Here is a 20,792-nt window from a genome sequence, read left to right as displayed (position 1 = left end):
GTGAATGGATGCATGGTGAGAGCTTGTGTTTTGTGTGTGTGTGTGCGCCAGGGTGAGAGCTGGTGTGAATGGGTGTTTGGGTGAGAGCTTGTGTGTGTGGGTGTGAATGGAAGCCTGGGTGAGAGCTTGTGTCTGTGGGTGTGAATGGATGCCTGGGTGAGAGCTTGTGTCTGTGGATGTGAATGGAAGCCTGGGTGAGAGCTTGTGTCTGTGGGTGTGAATGGATGCCTGGGTGAGAGATTGTGTCTGAGGGTGTGAATGAATGCATGGGTGAGAGCTTGTGTCTGTGGGTGTGAATGGAAGCCTGGGTGAGAGCTGGTGTGAATGGGTGCTTGGGTGAGAGCTTGTGTGTGTAAGTGTGACTGGAAGCCTCGGTAAGAGCTGGTGCGAGAGCATTTGAGTGTGATTGAGAGCTTGTATATAAGAGACCATGAGTGTGATTGAGAGAGAGACTGGTCAGGAAGATGACTGATGTGAGAGAAACTGAGACTGGTCGTAGGGCTTAATTGGAGGTATGTGTGTGAGTGACTGGTTGTAGGCGCTAAGGAAGAGGACTGTGAGGACAGAGCTTCAGCAGCCTTTGCTGCTTCTGGTGAGTGCTATTGGCCTGGAAGGGAAAGGAATAGAAGAGTTGCTGGAGAGGGTTAGTAAAGGTGGCTTTTTAAATTTATTTTTCTTGATTGACTGCCATTTTAATTATTGGGTATTATGCGGTCTGCTGTTTTGAAATATGTTATTGATATTTGGACATGTTTTAATAATTTTTATGAGTTTTTAATTGTTGGATATTATTCTGTTCAGCAGCTGTTTTGTAACATTTTTAGTATAGCTTTACAATTATTTCTGTGTGGGGCTCTATAGCAGCTTGGCTTATTCTGTTTTCCCAATAGGAAATGTATTAGTGTTTAGGGCCTGTTTTAATAGTTGATTTCTTAGATAGGGTTGTTACTGTTTGAGTGTGTTCCATAATACAGGTGTAACTTTGTGCGGGTTAGTTTGTGTGCATTATTGCAAATCCTGAGAGTCTGTTAGGTGCTATATTTCTCTTTCCATTTCTCCAGGTTCGCACTGCATGCAGAGTGGCTTTTTTGGTTTTCCATTCCAGTTTCTGTCTCCATATTTATAATTTGTGGTTTTTCTGTACTTGGTGAAGGGTGTGTGACCGAGGTGAGGTATTTAACTAGCAAGTAGGCATTTGTATCAATCTTATTTGTTGTGTTTTCTCAATAGGATATGCATTAGTGATAAATTACTGTCTTTTTATAAGGAAGGCTATTTTGCCTGGTAGTAAAAGGAGTTTGTTTTGCTTTTACTGGGATGTCATCAGAACCAGAATATCTTTTTTGTATAGCGAGTTGTATAGGGTAATGCCCTAGATCTGCTCTGCACTCATTGCTGGGGGTTGAGGGGATTCCTGTTAATGCAGAGTCCATGTTTACATTTAGCCCCGTGATGGTCACATGCTCAGTGTGTCACGCATGTGAGAACAATCTGTCAGGTGTGTCCCGGCCAAAAAAAGGTTGAGAACCATTGACTTAGAGAATAACCACTGCTGGCATCAGTAGTGTGGGATCTACTTAGTGTTTGGGTACTTGCCAGATACTTGCAGCCTGGATTGGCCACTGTTGGAAACAGGATGCTGGGCTTGATGGACCCTTGGTCTGACCCAGTATGGCAATTTCTTATGTTCTTATTGTTCTTCCCATTTTTAATGGGGAAAAGGGAGGGGAAGAGAGATTAGAAATAAGAAGTTCCACCCAGATCTGAAGGGGCCTTCTTTTCTAGGACACACACAAATGAATGCATCCACGGATATTTATTTATTTATTTATTTATTTATTTATTTAACAGCTTTTCTATACCGACATTAAAGTACACATCATATCGGTTTACATTTCAACTAGAAGGAGGAAATTACAATAAAACGGGGAGGGGGGAAATTGGACAACTGGCAGAAAACGGTTTGAGGCTCTAAAGGTAGAGAGCATCGCATAAAATTGCAACAAGTAGGCGAGAAGGATAGCGATAACGATAAGGATATGTATAAGGATAAGGATATGCATGGATCCAAAAAAAAAGCCTCTGCTGTCAGAGTCCTCATGTCTCCCCAAACATGTCTGGAATATTTGGTGTGGATAGCACACAAAACACAAAAGTGAATAGGGATACACACAAACACATAAGCACAGAGTGATCTCATAAGCCTTATTTCACATTCAAAGTAATCTAAAAACCTGGAAATGGAGAAACCGTAGCATGCATATTGCACAATACGAATGAAATGTATTCCTGAATTGTCTCTCAGGGAATCACCGCTTTAGTGAGGCTGAAAACAGGAGATTTTCTTGTTGGCTCTGGAGATGGAAAGTTATCTCTCTGCAAAGAATCATCCTTTAAAAAAGTCAAGTAAGTACTCAGCTAAATAAAGTCTGTAACCCTAGTTCTGTATAGAAGTATGCTGGGAGAATAGTATTACATTCAAGGTAGTCACTCAAACAGAGAGAAACTATATAAAATTAGGCCTAAATTCAGTTAGCCCCTGAATTGATGGCAAAATATAAGCATGATTCAACAAAATAAGTCACTCTAGAAGCAGGTATCTATATGCTGTTACTTACGATATTGCCTATTACTGAATTATTACATCTTGAATATCATCCAGATTCCAAGAGAAAACACACCAAAGACAATATTTTTACACTGAATTCAAATGGTTAATGGAAACACTGTCATTCAAAAGGGAACCTCTGGAGCCTTGAAAAGTATAACTTCCATCTAGTGTATTGTGAGACTGCAAGTACCAGAATGCCATGGTTTATGACTCAACAAACAAGGCTAATCTCTAGTTGTATGTACTTGGGAAGGGAAAGGGAGAAGAGAAGGGAGGAAGGGAATAAATACTAAGAGGTTGATATTCAAAAGCCATTTAGATGGATAACAAAAGTTATCCATCTAAGGGGGTCATTTACTAAGCCTTTTTCTCTTAAACATAGAATGGGAAAAAAGCTTTATTAAATGAGGCCCTAAATGCTAAACTGGCATATTTAAAAACTTATTAGGCTAGAATTTAGTCGCATAAATGGAGGGAGTTCTGGGGGCGGGAGGAGCAGAGTTAGCTGCATAAGTTAATTTATGCGCAAGCTTGCCGCTGAATATATCCTGTTAGTTAGCTGGATATGTTTATCCTGCTAAATAGCTGAGCCGCTCAGCAGCTGAATATTGCCCCCTAAGTGATTTGGATAATAATAGATGTTCATTCTCTCTCATGTTAGGACAACTCAGTTACAGGGGTCAACAAATTCCATCTCGCTTCGTGGTCAAGGTCATCAGTTCTTTGTAGGAACAGGACTATCACAGATTTACCGTTTCAACTACTCAGAGTTTAAACAGGAACTCATTGCCACTTGTCACAATGAAGCCATCAATGATATTGTTTTCCCTTTGTAAGTATAAGATTTTTTCTGTCAGTTTGTAAATGTCTTCTCCAGACATGGTTCCACCAGTCATAGAGAACCCCTGAAGCAATCTTTTATCCATTATAAGGTATGATGAATTTTTCAGCTAATCAAATGGCTTATATGAGCCAGATGTATTAAAGGGTTTTCTCCATTTTTCTGTGGACAATACTGCCAAAAATAGGTTAATGTTATCTGATGGTACTAAGATTCTCCAAGCTCACAATATTTAGAAAACCTTTTCTGAACATGCACAAGAATTCCCGCTCTCATGCCACTGTGTGCCCTCCCTCAGTCTAATTTCGTCCATTTCGCAAACAGTTTGTTCCTGTTCGTACCCAGATCAGTTCAGACAAGTGGGAGACAGAGAACAAAACTTTGAGGCACTGCTATATAACCAAGAGTGCCACCTGCAGTCCCTCAGTATTTCTGTCTCCAGCGGATGGTAGAGGTGCAAACCTGCAGTATGAAAAAATAAAGTTTAGGATTGAAGAGAAGTTTAGGCTTGAAGGCTCCCTGAGGTGTTAGACTCCTTCATAGATCATCCCTCAGGTTGAGACGGGCAACCAGGGGGTTCGAAACCCCTGACTGTTGTTCACCCATGGCATTCCAGAGGTCCTGAAAGCTAGGGGACTGGTTCCCTCGAGTCCTCCGAGGTCTCTGCCTGCGAGCCTCTGGCCTATTCAGGGAAGTACCCTATTAAGTTAATAAAAAAAAAAAATTTAAAAAAAAAAGGAAACAGGACATGCAGTCAGGGGCACGGCGGTGAGGGTGCTTGGACAGCAGGAACTATTGGCGTCGGCAAATAGGGAGAGCGTGTTCCTTGCTTACCCCTTTCCCTGGGGGTCCCGGGGAGCAAAGGGAGGTTGTTTTTAGCTGTCACTTGGGCCGGCGATGCGGCAGGGTGCAGCGGTTCAGACACGGATGCAGCCTGACTGTCGATTTTTCTGTGCACCAGTTGGGTCAGCATGGCAGCGCGCACAGCGCTACTACCGTGTGGCCAGCTTGCTTGAGTTTCAGCACCACTCGGAGGCCGGCTTTATATTCAGGTGACTGCGTGCATTATGGCACCAAAGCCACGCATGGCAGAATGCAGGGCGTGTGGCCTATGATCCACCCATATAAATACACAGCCCCTGTGCTCAGGCTGGGCATCGTGGGATGAAGGTCCCTCTGCAGGAGCAGCCTTAGAGAAAAGAGCCCTTCAAACCTTGGGGGCCGCAGCTGCAGTTTCAAAGCGTTCTTAGGGTGCAGCCATTCCCGCGAGGAAGCACGGGCAGGTGTCCTCGGGCCCCAGGGATTCCCTTCCGCCCCTTTCTTCTATGGGACAGGAGGTTCAGGATGAGGAAAGGGATTCTGAAGACAGTCTGTTAGTGCAGAGTGATGAGGATCCAGAGAATTTTTCTCCGGAGTTTGTTCTTCTCTTGTATAAGGCCTTCCTGGTGAGGAAGGGGGTGGAAAGGAAGCACCCGTGAATGAGGCCTCCTCGTCCCTCTTCCAAAAGGCCTAAGGTGGTGGCTTCAGGAGGGTCTGGGGATCTGCTACAATGCCTGGGCCTGGGTCGAGCAGGCTTGGGGGTTGATCCCAAGGATTTGGGAGATTCGGATGATCCACAGGATGACCCTCTGGATCAACAGGTGGTGGATCTGGATGCAGACACGGACTCCAAATGCGGACTCGGATGTTAATAAAGATGACCCTGATCCGGATGAGTTTCCCATGTTGGAGGGGGATGATCCACGGGTGATCCGCTTGTTTAAGAATGTGTCCCCTTAATCCCCAGGTGTTGGAGGAACTGGGGGTTAAAGTGGCACAAGAAGAGTCTGATAATGAGGGCATGAATCCGGTCTTAGATGGACTGTGTGGTGCTCCAAGTTCCTTTCCCTTGCCTAAGATTCGGAATTTGGTTAACCAGGAGTGGGACTTCCCGGAGGCGGACCTGAAGGTTGGCAGGGCTATGGCTAAACTTTACCCCCTGATGGAAGAGACCCTGGAGCTCCTACGGGTGCCGAAGATGGATGCGACTGTTTCTGCGGTTACCAAAAAGATGACTATATTGGTGGTGGGTGCTGCCGCTCTGAAGGATGCTCAGATGGAGATGGAGATGGAGATTCATTTGAAGTGGATGTTTGAAGTTTCTGCCTTGAGTCTCTGGGCCATGATCTGTGGCTGTATGATGCAGAGGGCCTGCTTGTGCTGGGTGCAGAAAACTGAGGACCAAGCCTCGGCCGGGGATGTCAGTGGTCTGCAGTCGGTATGCTTGGAAGCTGGAGTGGCTTATGTTGCGGATGCACTTTATGACTTGGTGCACACTTCGTCATGGTCTTGGCGGTGGCAGCCCACAGGCTTTTGTGGTTGTGCAATTGGTTGGCAGACATGTGGGCCAAGGGAAGCTCCTTTTTGGGGAGGATTTGGATCAGCTGATGAAGACTTTGGGGGAGTCAAAAGGGAACAGGCTGCCAGAGGATAAGAAAACAACAAGAAGGTTTTTCCATCTCAATCTCGTTTTCGAGATTCATATATATTCCGGTCAGGCAAGCCCTCCTCCAGCTCGGGAGCGAAGCAGTTGGGGCATCAGCAGTCCTTTCGAGACACCTGCAGATTTTCCCAGGATGGTACCAGTCAGGGGGCCAGTGGTGGAAGGTCAGTGCAATGAAGCCAGGCTCACCCATTCTTCCGTAGAAGCGGTAGGGGGCAGATTATCCAGCTTTTACAAGGAGTGGGCCAAGATTACCTCAGACCATTGGGTCCTAGAGGTGGTGAAAGATGGCTATGCTCTTGAATTTTTGTGCCCTGTCAGGAAGACCTTTTCTGGAGTCCCATGTGGTCTTTCAAAGCAAGCGAGAGGTGGTGCGGGGGACTCTGCAAAGGTTGTTAGATTTCCGCGTGATACTTCTCATCCCGCGGGAAGAGCAGGGGCAGGGGAGGTACTCCATTTATTTTGTGGTTCCCAAGAAGGAGGGCACTTTTTGGCCCATTCTCAATTTGCGAAAAGTTAACAGAGCTCTGCGGATTCTGTGTTTTCGAATGGAGACCTTGTGCACAGTTATAGCAGCAGGCCACAGAGGAGAGTTTTTGGCGTTTCTTCGGTTCATGGTGCTAGGGCAGCCTTTCCAGTTCCAAGCTCGTCCCTTTGGCTTAGCCATGGCACCATGGACATTCACCAAGGTGATGGTGGTGGTGGAGGCAACTCTTTGGCGAAAAGGGATTTTGGTACATCCATATCTGGATGATTGGCTCATTCGTGCGAAGACGGAAGAGGAGTGCGTGTGGTCTTTTCAGTGAGTTATGGACACTTTCGGTTACTGGGTTGGGTCATAAATGTGGCAAAGAGTCATCTGGTACCGACCCAATCGTTGCATTATCTGGGGGCTCGCTTTGATACCCAGAAGGGCAGGATGTTTCTGACTTCAGACAGGTTGTCGAAGTTACAGGTGCAGGTGACACGCCTGCTTCATCTTGCAGTGCCGTGTGGGATTATTTGCTGGTACTGGGGTCCATGCCTTCCACATTGTATTTGGCTCCATGGGCCTTTGCACACATGAGACCACTTCTGAAGGTGCTATTGTCCAGGTGGCATCCATTGTCGGAGGAGTATCATCTGCCTTTGCCTCTTCTACAAGAATTCAGGTCCAGTCTCTTGTGGTGGCTGTCACGTCGTAACCTGGAAAAGGGAACGGATCTGGAGTCGCTGAGCTGGGTGGTGGTGACCACAACGCCAGTCTCATGGGTTGGGGGGCGGTGTGCCTGGAACGAGCTGCTCAAGGGCTTTGGTCGCCAGTGGAGAAGTCCTGGTCCATCAATCGTCTGGAAACAAGGGCGGTTCACCGGAAGTCTTCCTTCCTTGTGTCAGAGGCCAGATGGTGCATGTGTTCTTGGACAATGTGACAATGGTGGCATACATCAATCGGCAAGGCGGAACGAAGAGTCACATGGGTACTCTGGAAGCTCAGCTGTTTTTTTGTTTGGGTGGAACGCCATCTTGAGGGAATAGCGGCGTCCCACATCGCAGGCGCAGACAATGTGCAGGCAGATTTTCTCAGCAGACAGCAACTGGATTCGTGGGAATGGGAGTTGTCCCCGCAAGCTTGGGATCACATCTCTGCCATTTGGGGCATTCCCCAGCTGGAACTCATAGTGATGGGTGCCAAACCAAAGACAGCAAGGTTTTTCAGTCACAGAAAAGAGATCGGCACGGTGGGCCTGGATGCTCTGGTGTGCCCTTGGCTGATGGGGATCCTACTGTCCGTGTTTCTTCCTTGGCCACTCATCAGAAGAGTTCTGCGGTGCATAGAGGTGCATCCCGGGATGGTGGTGCTAGTGGTGCCAGAATGGCTGTGGCAGCCGTGGATCTGGTGCATTTCGCAGTAGAGTGACCACTAAGATTAGCCCACCTGCTAGGATTGCTTTGACAGGGTCTCATGTTTTTGGATTGGGAAGATCACTTTTGTCTCGCGGTTTGGCTTTTGAGAGATGGCGGTTGCACCTGAAAGGCTATACGGATCAGATTATTTCCATGCTCCTCCAGGCTTGGAGGCCCTCTTCGTCCCTGGTGTATGTCAGGCTCTGGAGGGTTTTTGAGTCGTGGTGTCTGCAACAACGTTTGGATTCCCTGTCTGTGGATGTTCCACATCTTAGCCTTTATGCAGAAAGGGTTGTCGAAGGGACTGGCCTATAGTTCACTTTGTGTGCAGGTGTCGGCTTTGGGTTCTCTTAGAGGCAAGTTGAGGGGGAAGTCAATGACCTCTTATTGTAATGTGGTTCAATTCTTGAAGGGGATTACGCACTTGTGTTCTCCAGTTTGGAAGCTATGTCCGGATTGGAACCTTAATTTAGCTCTGCAAGTGCTGTGTGGCTCTCCTTTTGAGCCTTTGAGAAGAGTGACTTTGAAGGATCTGACTTTGAAGACAGTGTTTCTGGTGGCCATGTGCTCTGCCAGATGGATTTCTGAATTACAGGCGCTGTCTTGCAGGGATATAAGTTTTTATAGATTTCTAATGACAGAGTCTTGCAGCAAATGGTCCCCTCTTTCTTACCAAAGGTGGTGTCCTCTTTTCGTGTTAATCAGATGTTAGATCTCCCGGCTTTTCCAGGATAGGGAACTGTATTTTTTGGAGGTAAGGCAGACTCAGTTGCAATATCTGGAAGTCACTAATGGTTTTCGGCGATCAGATCAATTTTTTGTATTGTATAGTGGCGCAAAGAAAGGGGATAAGGCCTGTAAGGCCACTATTTCTCGTTGGCTAAAGGAGGCCATTTGCTTGGCTTATATTTGTAAAGCAAATTTACAGTGGGACTGTAAGCGCATTCCACAAGAGCGCAGGCAGCTTCCTGGGCAGCCTGTCAGCTTTTGTCTCCCCAGGAGATTTGCAGAGCTGCAGTGTGGCCCTCTCTTCATACTTTCACCAGACACTACCAGTTGGATGCGTCCTTTGGTGAGAGTGTTCTTTGTGCGGGTCTTTCTGGTTCCTGCCTAGATTAGGGGTGCTTGGGTATATTCCACTTGTCTGGACTGATTCGAGTATGAACAAGAAAGGAAAATTGGTTCTTACCTGCTAATTTTCATTCTGTAATCCCACAGATCATTCCAGAGACCCACTCATTTGAGGCCGAAAGACTGAATTTCCTGAGAATCGATGTACAATTTATTCAAGGACTCCTGTACAGTTTGTACAGATGTTGAGTTCAGATTGTTTGTGTCAGTTTTTTTTTCGGGATGTACTAGAGGCTCCAGTTCAGGGGGTTCCAACCCTGAGTTCCCTGTTCGCCCGGGAGAGGGTGTTAGGGTTTAATTCTTTGGCTTGAGTATAGGTCATTACTGAGGACTGCAGGTGGCACACTTGGGTATATAGTAGTGCCTCAAAGTTTTGTTCTCTGCCTCCATCTGCTGGTAGGGATGCAAAACCCACTTGTCTGGACTGATCTGTGGAATTATGGGAATGAAAATTAGCAGGTAAGAGCCAATTTTCCTGTATTTAGCGCTGTCCTTTGTTATGGTTGAGTGTGTTTTGGTGGATCCTTGGGTGCTGTGGGAGATGGCCACGCCCATGGGGAGGAGCCCCGTGAGGAGCCACAGCACTGGGCTAGACTCGTAATGCACAAAACACAGTTAGTTCTTTATTAAACAGCTTGAAGAGAGCCACCAGAGGTGGCAGTAGTGAGGCAGTCTGGTAGTTGCAGTCTCAGGGACCTCAGCAGAGGGAGCCCTTCTCTCTTTGATGATGATAGGAGGTTCCGCAGCAGGTCTCCCAGCTAGGAGATACTGTGGATGAGATAGACTGAGAGTTAGAGTACTCACTAGGTGTTTGCTGTTGGTATGCGATTCCACCAGGTATGTTGAAGAAGGTACAGGCACCGAGGCAGGGAGAGCAGGCCCTCGAGGAACAAGTGCCTGTTCCCTGAATGGCACCTGAAATAAAGCAGAGGGTCCCCGAGGAGCGGGTACCCAGGTTAGCAGTTACCCCATAGGGCAGAGAGAGAGCTTCCAGCGGCAGCACGGAAGTGGCAGAGTAGCATAGACAAGAACGAATTCAAGTCCTTGCTAACTCATTGAGCTGGCAAACTAGTGAAGGTAATATACCCGGATGGCGTGACATCAGCATGAGGGTACGCCCTCGAGGTTCACGCCAAGGGTGGTATAAAGTCGTGGGGTGCGAGCGTGCGTGTACCCTAGTAGGTACCTGGGAGGAGCAATGGCGGGAGGCTGCACCGTAGCCGTTCCGGGGACGCTGGAGAGGTCGGCTTGTAGACGCTGCAGTAGCCATCTTTCCTAGGTAAGCAGGAGGAGCCGTGAATAAGGTGAGGCAAACGGGGCAAAGCCGTCTAGCATCGACAGACGCAACAGTAACCCCCTTCAAAGGGCGTCCACACTGTTTCCTACCAGGTCTTGGTTTTTGAGGATGCAATTTATGGAGGTCCTGTAGCATCTCTTTATCCAGGATATTAGACATTGGTGTCCAAGAGCTTTCTTCAGGGCCATACCCTTCCCATGACAGGAGGTATTCCCATACTCTGCCTCGTCTTCTCACATCAAGAACTGCATCTACTTTGTATTCGATGTTTTCTTCTGCATCTATAGGTGTAGCTTCAGGTATCTTGTTGTAGAACTCACTAAGAATCAATGGCTTCAATAGTGAGACATGGAATGTATTGTGGATCTTTAATGTAGATGGTAGCTTCAGACTGTAGGTGAGATTGCCCAGTCATCGGAGAATGGGAAATGGTCCAACGAAGCGAGGAGCAAAACGAGCTGAAGGAAGTTCAAGTCTTAAGTGCTTCGTGGAAAGCCAGACTTTATCACCAGGCTTGAATTCTGGAGCCTTGCAGTGATGAGCATTGTATCCTTTTTTGCTTGAAGTCCTGCTTTAATAAGCATCTCTTTTGTCTGAGTCCAAAGTTGTTGGATATCTTTGGCAGTAGATTGAGCTGCTGGGGACGACACTGATAACGGAAGTGGCAGTGGTGGTAGTGAGAGTCGTCCGTAGACCACTTCGAATGGTGTTGATCCAGTGGATGTTGCTGGATGAGAATTAATGGCAAATTCTGCCAGGGCAACAGTTCACTCCAATCATTCTGGCGAGTGTTCACGTAGGCACGAATGAACTACTTGAGTGTCCTGTTCATCCTCTCAGTTTGCCCGTTGGATTGTGGATGGTATGCTGAGGTGAAGTCGAGAGAAACATGGAACTTCTTACATAGTACCCTCCAGAAGTTAGCTGTGAATTGGGCTCCTCGATCAGAGACTATGTGCTTAGGCATGCCATGCAGGCGGAAGATATGCGTAATGAATAGCTCGGCGAGCTCCATTGCGGTGGGTAAGCCTGGGAGAGCCACAAAATGAGCCATCTTTGAGAAACGATCTACAGTTACCCAAATAGTGTTGTTTCCTCCTGAAGATGGTAAGTCTACCACGAAGTCTGTGACAATATGTGTCCATGGTTCTTCTGGCACTGGCAAGGGTTAGAGTAGACCCCATGGACGACCCGTCAGTGTCTTCTGTTTAGCACAGTTAGCGCAGGAAGCAACATAGGAGAATGTGTCTTCCTTCATGGTGGGCCACCAATAAAAGGTTTGAAGCTTAGACAAGGTTCTACGTTGACTAGGGTGTCCTGAAAGTTTAGAGGCGTGGGCCCAAGCCAATAACTTCTTTCTGAGGTTCTTGGGTACGATGGGTTTTTCTGCAGGTACAGAGTGAGTAGCTGCCAAAATAACCCTCTCAGGGTTAATGATGTGTTGCGGTTCTTCTGGAATGTCCTCGGAGAGGAATGAGTGAGATAGAGCGTCTGCTCTGATATTCTTATCTCCAGGGTGGTACTTGAGCACAAAGTTGAATCTGTTGAAAAACAGAGACCATCTCGCTTGTCTATGATTCAGGTGCTGTGCGTGGCGGAAGTACTCCAGATTCTTATGGTCTGTGAAGACTGTTACTTGATGTTGCGCTCCTTCGAGCCAAGGGCACCATTCTTCGAATGCCATCTTTATAGCCAGAAGCTCTTTATCTCCTATTCTGTAATTTTTCTCTGCAGGAGAGAAATGACGGGAGAAGAATGAGCATTGTTGTGGAATCTTTGAATCACTAGCCTGGCTAAATACGGCCCCAACACCAACGTCTGAGGCATCGACCTCCATGATGAAAGGCTTGGTGGGGTCTGGGTGTCGAAGGTACGGCTTGCTTGAAAAGGCATCTTTTAGTTTCTGGAATGTATCAATAGCCTCTGGAGACCAATTGGCAACATTGGCACTTTTCTTCATCATAGCAGTAAACAGTAAATGAAGAGTAGTTCTTGATGAAGGTCCTGTAATAGTTGGTGAAACCTAAGAAGCGTCTGAGAGCTTTTAACCCGGTGGGTTGCACCCATTTCTTAATACTCTCCAACTTCTGTGGATCCATTTGAAAGCCTTGATTGGAAACGATGTAGCCTAAGAAAGGCACTGATTCCTTGTGGAATTCACATTTGGATAGCTTGGTGTAGAGATGGTTCTCACGGAGCCTCTGCAGTACTCTCTTAACAGCTTCTAGATGAGTGGTCATGTCTTGAGAAAATATCAAGATGTCATCCAAGTAAATAACGACACACTTATAGAGGAGATCCTGGAAAATGTCGTTCATTAAATTTTGAAAGACAGCTGGGGCGTTGCATAGGCCAAAGGTCATCACTAGATATTCAAAGTGACCGTCCCGCGAGTTGAAGGCCGTCTTCCACTCATCGCCAGCTCGAATGCAAAATAAGTTGTAGGCTCCTTTCAGATCCAGCTTGGAGAAAATTTTAGCTCCTTGTAGTCTGTCGAATAGCTCTGAAATCAGAGGCAGGGGATAACGATACTTTATTGTTATTTCGTTGAGACCCCTGTAATCTATACATGGACGTAATGTTTCGTCCTTTTTTCCCACAAAGAAAAAGCCTGCACCAGCAGGGGACTTGGATGGTCTTATGAAGCCCTTTTGGAGGTTTTCCTGAATATATTCGGTTATGGCTTTATTCTCTGCCACGGACAGTAGGTATACCGTACCCTTGGGTGGCTCTGTATTAGGCTTCAAATTAATAACGCAGTCATAAGGTCTGTGAGGCGGTAGTACATCTGCAGCTTCTTTTGAAAAGACATCTTGGAAGGATGCATATTGAGGCGGCAAGCCCGGCATTACTGGGGTGGTAGGCATGCAGGGTAATGGAGCTACCTCCATCAGGCATTTATCATGGCAGTCTGGACCCCATCTTGACAGTTCCAGTGTAGCCCAATTGAATTGAGGCATATGCTGCTGCAGCCAGGGTAATCTCAGTACTATAGGGTGCATGGCTTTCTCTAAAACAAAGAAGGAGCTGGTCTCAGAATGGAGGGCACCGGTCCGTAGACATAATGGTTCGGTGAGTAGGGTTACTTCACCTGGTAAGGGCTCTCCATGAATGAACGACAGAAGTAGTGGAGACTTCATAGTGGAAGTGGGGATCCGTAGGTGCTCCACTAATCATTGTAAAATGAAGTTGCCTCCTGCCCCGGAGTCCACTAGGGCAAGAGTCTGATACTCTAAGGGTCCGCCGATCAAGGATACAGGAAGAGAGAGTGGAGGAGAAGGAGTGGTGAGACCTAAGAAGCGTCCTTCCACAGGACATAGGTCTGCCAGTTTCCCAGACATAGGGCAAGTTTGGACAGCATGGCCAGCTTGTCCACAGTACATACACAGCCCCAGTTTCTTCTGCGTTCTTCTCTCTTTTGATGTCAGATGGCTGTGGCCTAATTGCATAGGTTCTTCTTTGCCAGCTACTGGGACCAAAGGAACAGACCTGGGTGTGGACTTAGCTCGAACTTCACCCTGAAAGGGTTTTTTGGGAGTCTTAGTCTCTTGAACCTTGTCACGAAGTCGGCGATCAATCCTTGTTGCTAATTTCACTAGTTCAGCCAAGGTCTCAGGTATTTCATGAGCTGTGAGCTCGTCTTTCAGACGAGAGTTCAGTCCTTCAAAGAAGAAGGTCTTCAGGCATCTCGGGTCCCAGGATAATTCAGACGCCAGTGTCTTGAATTTGATAGCAAAGTCAGCTAGTGGTTTATTACTTTGCTTCAGGTGAACCAAGGAAGATCCTGCAATGGTATGACAGGCAGGGTCATCGAAAACTGACTTAAACAGTTCGAGAAATCCTTCAAGGTCATGAAGAATCGGATCCTTGCGCTCCCACAGCGAAGAGGCCTAAGACAATGCTCGTCTGTCCAGATATGACAGGATATAAGTGGTCTTGGCATATGCTGTGGGAAAGTGGCCAGGTTGCAATGAAAAGTGCACGCAGCACTGGTTAAGGAAGCCTCTGCATCTCCAAACTTCCCCTGAGAAGCGGGTGGGAGCTGATAGAGGCATAGTAGTTTTGACAGTCATCTTAGACGGTTTAGCTTCTTTACCTGTGGTGGAAGGCGAGTTCATCTGTGTGTGCAGTAGGTTGAATGCAGCGGTCAGTCCCTCCAGCGCAGTCTGCTGTTCGGAGATCCGCTGGGCCAGGCCTGGAATGGCCTGCAATGCAGTGAGCTGAGCCGGATCCATGGAGTTAGCAATCTGTTATGGTTGAGTGTGTTTTGGTGGATCCTTGGGTGCTGTGGGAGATGGCCACGCCCAAGGGGAGGAGCCCCTTGAGGAGCCACAGCACTGGGCTAGACTTGTATTGCACAAAACACAGTTAGTTCTTTGTTAAACAGCTTGAAGAGAGCCACCAGAGGTGGCAGTAGTGAGGCAGTCTGGTAGTTGCAGTCTCAGGGACCTCAGCAGAGGGAGCCCTTCTCTCTTTGATGATGATAGGAGGTTCCGCAGCAGGTCTCCCAGCTAGGAGATACTGTGGATGAGATAGACTGAGAGTTAGAGTACTCACTAGGTGTTTGCTGTTGGTATGCGATTCCACCAGGTATGTTGAAGAAGGTACAGGCACCGAGGCAGGGAGAGCAGGCCCTCGAGGAGCGAGTACCTGCTCCCTGAAAGGCACCTGAAATAAAGCAGAGGGTCCCCAAGGAGCGGGTACCCAGGTTAGCAGTTACCCCGAAGGGCAGAGAGAGAGCTTCCAGCGGCAGCATGGAAGCGGCAGAGTAGCATAAAGAACAAATTCGAGTCCTTGCTAACTCGATGAGCTAGCAAACTAGTGAAGGTAATATACCCGGATGGCGTGACGTCAGCATGAGGGAATGCCCTCGAGGTTCGCGCCAAGGGTGGTATAAAGACGTGGGGTGCACGCACGTGCGCGCACCCTAGTAGGTACCTGGGAGGAGCAATGGCGGGAGGCTGCACCATAGCCGTTCTGGGGTGCCGGAGAGGTCGGCTTGTAGATGTTGCGGTAGCCATCTTTCCTAGGTAAGCAGGAGCCGCCGTGAATAAGGTGAGGTAAACGGGGTGAAGCCGTCTAGCACCAACGGACGCAACGTCCTTCGTTGCTGTGGTTTTTCTTCAATTTTTTAGCAATAAAAAGAGAAAAAAATCAAAACATTTCTTCAGGAGGTAAGTTAGTTAAGGTTCTCATTTAGTTAAAAAAAACATTTTAAATTCATTTATTTCTTTTTGTCAGAAAAAAGTCCATTCAAACTTTGCAGTCAATGAAAACATAAGTCCAGCATGATCAATGTTTTAGATCAGTGGTTCTCAACCTTTTTTCTGTTGAGACACAACTGACAGATGGTTCTCACATGAGTGACACACTGAACACATGACCATCATGGGGCTAAGTATAAAAGTACAGTTTGCATCCACAGGAACCCCCTGACCCACAATAATGGATGTAAATCAGAATTACGACATTTCCCGTACAACTCACTCTACAAAAAAGATATTCTGGTTCTGGTGTCATCTCAGTAATAGCAACACAAACTCCTTCTACTACCAGGCTCAGTAGTCCTACTTATGAAAAGACAGTAGTTTACCACCAATGCATGTCCTCTTGAGAAAACACAACAAATAAGACTGATACAAACGCTTACATGCTAGTAAAATTCCTCACCTTGGTCACACACACAGAACCAACCTAACATACTCCCAGGATCTGCAGTAATGCACATAAACTAATCTGCACATCCTTACCCATTCACCAAAATATAACACTACAAGTTAGGAGACTCTGTCAAATGTTTGTACAGCAATGCCCAAGGCTTTTCAGCCTCGCACCCCCATCCCAGCATATCACATCCTCCCTACACACGATTAAAAATTATACATTTATAATAAAAGTTTCCTGTCGATAGCAGGGCTGAATTAGCCATGCTGTCATTGACAGATCCCATGTCAGCATGGCTAATTCATCCGGCTACCTACGGAAACATCGTTTACGGTAAGCAAACTTGCTTTTTACCGTCGATAGCAGGATGAATTAGCCGTGCTGACATTACTAGTTTCAGGCCTTGCCTTTTGGGCTGGCCACTGCGCCCAGGACCTTCTCCAATGTCATGGTGGTAGTGGTAGCGACAGCCTTGCACAAGGACAGCATTCTGGTTCACATGTATCTAGACGATTGGTTGATTCAAGCCAAGAGCGTGGAAGAGAGTTTCTGAGCTTCCACAAGGTAGTCTCCTTGTAACAGGAGCTAGGCTGGGTGGTAAACCTGGCCAAGAGCAGTTTGAAGCTGTCTCAGACTCTGGAATATATCTTGACGTTCACTTCGATATGAAGCAGGGCAGAGCAGTGGTGTACCTAAAGTATTTGGCACCTGGGGCGGATACTTCCTTTGGCAACCCCCAATATATAATTTTAAAATTTCCTAAACATCGATAAAATATTTCAAAACAGCAGAAACATCAAATAACACCCAATATTTAAAATTAATAAGGATTTTAAAAATTTCCCACTCTCCATATCTGTCATCTTAAGATTGTCGTAGACTGGGGGCACGCATGCACACACACAAACACACAATATGCTCCCTCTCTGTCACACACACACAAACACACTGGTGAGCATGTGTGTGTGTGAGAGAGACACATACACACTTTCTCTGTACTTCTCTCACACATACACTTCCTCGGTCTCTTTTACACAAACACACACACACACGCTTCTTCAGTCTCTCTCACATACCATGCTTCCTCTGTCTGTCTCTAATCCACTAACACACACACACACACACATGCTGTTACGGTTCTGGCCGCGAGCACCGCGGCCAGACCCTTACCTCCGAGCTCCCGGACCTGTTCCTGCTTCTGGAGGGCTGATTTGCGGCCTGTTTGATGGTGTCCCCGCGGGGGCCGCGCCGCCGGGAAGCCTCCCATGGATGTCCTGCTCCTAGGCGCGTGCGCGCACCACTCAGACGCTTTTCTAGGCCGTTTCCTGCCAAGGGTGACTCCGCCCAGTTCCTGACGTCAAACGCCGCGGCCTTGATAAGCCGGCCGTGGACCTTCAGTCTTTGCCTTGCAACAGGTTTACCTCCTGGTTCCCTGTTGCGTTGTGCCCCAGAGTGACCTGCCTTGCTACAGTACCTGCTTGGTTCCTGGTTCCCTGTTGCGTTGTGCCCCAGAGTGACTTGCCTGCTACAGTACCTGCTTGGTTCCTGCTTGCCTGCTACAGTTCCTGCCTGGTTCCAGTTCCCGAGTCTTGCTACAGTTCCTGCCTGGTTCCAGTACCCGACTCCTGCTACAGTTCCTGCCTGGTTCCAGTACCCAAGTCTTGCTACAGTTCCTGCCTGGATCCAGTACCCGAGTCCTGCTACAGTACTTGCTACTGTCCTAGTCTGGTTCCAGTTCCCGGTCTTGATCCACTACCCACCTATGTCCCAGCAGCCGGGCCCCTACGGGCTCCTCCCAGGGGGGCTTCGGCTTCCAAGGGTGAAGCCGCCTAAGTCCCAGCGGCTGGGCTCCTACGGGCTCCTCCCGGGGGAGTACCAGCTTCCAGGGTGAAGAGCATCTCTACGTCCTGCCTGATCATCTGCCTCCCGGCCTGCCGTATACTAGAGACTTTGACCATCTTTTCCCAGTCTCCTGCAGGTTGGCCCAAGGGTCCACTAAACTGAGACTCCATAACACATGCAGACAAAAACTGAACTGGAAACTACAAGCAAGATTCTGTATGCAGTGCAACAATTGAAAAGCAGAAAATCACTATTCCTCAAAACAATACAATCAAGAAATGTAAATCAATCAGAATAGTAAAACCATACTTAAAAATATACATTTCAAAACAGCTGGTGAATAGAATAATTATCAATAATAGAAGCTCCTGTACACATTTTTTAAAATTTCCTAAACATCGATAAAATATTTCAAAACAGCAGACATCAAATAAACACCCAGTGGTTAAAACTAATAAGGAATTTTAAAATCCCCCATTCTCCATACCTATCACCCTGAGAGTGTCTTGGACTAGGAGTACACACACACACACAAACAAAAAGCAAATATGCTACCTCTATTTCACACACACATACACGCTTGGTGAGAGACAGAAGGCGCTTGAGTGTGTGTGTGTGAGACAGACACACGTTTTCTCTGTCTCTCTCACACCACACACCCCCACACTTTCTCTGTATTTCTCACACATGATTCCTCTGTCTCACACACACATGCTTCCTCTCATACACACACACACACAGGCACCCTATCATACACACAATCCACACTCTCTCATATACACACACACACACACACACTCATACACTCACACACACCTTTCATACACACACATCCTCTCATACACCGGCACTCAGTCTCACAGGGCCAGTCTCTTGCTGTCTCACATACATTTTGGACCTCTTCTTTGGCCACTGGATGCACAGCAGAGTCTCTTCTTCTGCCACTGGCTCTGGAAAACGCCAGCGGCACCGCAGGGCCTCTTCTTCTGCTGTCAGCTCGGGAAACGCAAGCAGCACAGAGAGCCTCTTCTGCTGCCGGCTCTGGGGAAATGCCAGCAACACCCCAGGGCCTTTTCTTCATCTGCTATCAGTCTCTTCTTCCGCAGGACCTTGCTTTTTCTAGTGGGGAGTGGGAACCCCGCCAGCACTTCACTTCTCCGTGCCACCGCTGGACCTTTCTATATACTGGCAACAATGGCACCCCTCCTCCATTGTCACCTGGGGCCGACCACCCCCCTCGCCCTCCCCCCACTTAGTTCATCATTGGGGCAGAGTATTTCTGCCAGAGATTCAAATCCAAAGGTTGATTGCTCGAGTCCAAACCTTGACAAACACTATTCACCCAACAGTGTGGTCTTATCTACAGGTCCTGGGATTGATGTCTGCCACATTGGAAGTAATTCCCTGGGCAAGGGCACATATGTGACCTCTTCAACGTATGTTGCTTTCCCGATGGAACCCGCAATCGTAGGACTAAGCGGTGAGGCTTTTACTATCATTGGAGGTGAGGATTTAGATCATCTCAGGAAGGCAGTTTCCCTGGAGATGTTGGATTGGTTGGTGCTCAAGACAGATGTGAGCCTTCTGGATTGGGGGGGGCTCACTGTCAGGAGTTGATGGTGCAAGATCACTGGAATGCTGAGGAGTGGCAGTGGAGCAGCAACCAAATAGAAGTGTGGGCGGTTCAGCTAGCATGTTTGCGGTTCGCCGAGTGTCTAGAGGCTCGGGCGGTCTGGATAATGTCAGACAATGTGACGATTGTGGCCTACATCAGTTATCAGGGCAGTACCAAGAGTCAGCAGGTATTGGATAAGATAGATGCGCTCATGGTATGGGCAGAGCAACATCTTCTAGGCATAGCCACCTCTCAAGTTGCCAGAAGGGACAATATCAGAGCCGACTTCCTCAGCAGGAGAAACCTGGACCCAGGAGAATGGGAGCTGGCAGACGAAGCCTTTCAGCTCCTTGTGGAGCGCTGGCTCTAGACTTGTTAGCAACCTCTGACAATGTGAAAGTTCCACATTTTTACAGTCACAGACAGGACCCAAAAGCACTGGGCATCAATGCTTTTGTTCAGGAGTGGCCACAGGACAACCTGCTCTATGCATTCCCTCCCTGGCCTCTGATAGCAAGGATCATCTGGAAGATTGCATGTCAAACTAACACTGTCCTTTTAGTGGCTCCGGATTGGGCCTGGAGGCCGTGGTATACCGATCTGCAGAGACTGCTGGTGGGCAGCCCCCTCAGGCTACTGCCTTGGAAGGATCTGTTGCAGCAGGGACCTATTCTACATGATGATACAGGTCGGTTTGTCTTACGATTTAGCCATTGAAAGGGCTTGGTTGTTGAAACGTGGTTATTCGCCTGCCATGATTTCCATTTTGCTTCGGGCCAGGAAGTTTTCTATGTCTCTGTACTAAGAGTTTGGAGAGTTTTCGAGGCCTGGTGTACTGAGCGATGTTATCAGCCTCTCAAGTTGGATATTCCCTTAATTTTTTAATTCTTACTGGATGTATTATGTAAAAGACTGGCTCTTAACACCTTGAAGATTCAAGTGGCAGCCTTTGTTTGTTATAGGGAGCGAGTCAATGGTGAGCTTTTGTCTTCCCATCCCAATGTGTCTTGGTTCTTGAAGGGAGTTAAGCATCTTTGTCCTCCTTTGCGGCTTACGGTGCCTTTGTGGGACCTGAATCTGGTCCTGGAATTTTTTGCAGATCCAATTTTTCGGCCACTGTGTGATCTTTGTGGCTACTGTTGCGAGCGCGGAGGCTCAGTCGCTTGCTCAAAGAGATGTAAGCCGTTGGGCCACGGCGCAACTCAGGAAGAGCCCCATGACACACACCATGGGAGGAGAGAGTGTTCAGGCACAGGCTGGAGCTGGAACAAGGCTGGACCAGATCAAGACGAGGAACATCAGGAACTGGAACAAGGCAGGGTCAGCTCTCCATTGGACCTACACACACCGGTGAGACCCAACAATGCAATGCTGGTCTCAAGAGTAGCCCTCTGGCCACTCAGTAGCCCTTCTAGATCCGCTGCT

General features: G+C 47.7%; 1 protein-coding gene across 1 annotated transcript in view; it reads left to right on the top strand.

Moving 5' to 3' along the window:
* CFAP52 (cilia and flagella associated protein 52) overlaps positions 1-20,792 on the top strand; it is a 224,177-nt gene that overhangs the window by 164,889 nt on the left and 38,496 nt on the right. The window contains exons 7-8 of the mRNA XM_029600320.1: positions 2,306-2,406; positions 3,273-3,443. Coding sequence (XP_029456180.1) covers positions 2,306-2,406; positions 3,273-3,443 — 272 coding nt within the window. The remainder of the gene's footprint in view (positions 1-2,305; positions 2,407-3,272; positions 3,444-20,792) is intronic.

Source organism: Rhinatrema bivittatum, chromosome 4, assembly GCF_901001135.1.
Source record: "Rhinatrema bivittatum chromosome 4, aRhiBiv1.1, whole genome shotgun sequence".
Taxonomy (NCBI): domain Eukaryota; kingdom Metazoa; phylum Chordata; class Amphibia; order Gymnophiona; family Rhinatrematidae; genus Rhinatrema; species Rhinatrema bivittatum.
This window is presented reverse-complemented; position numbering and strand designations above follow the sequence as displayed.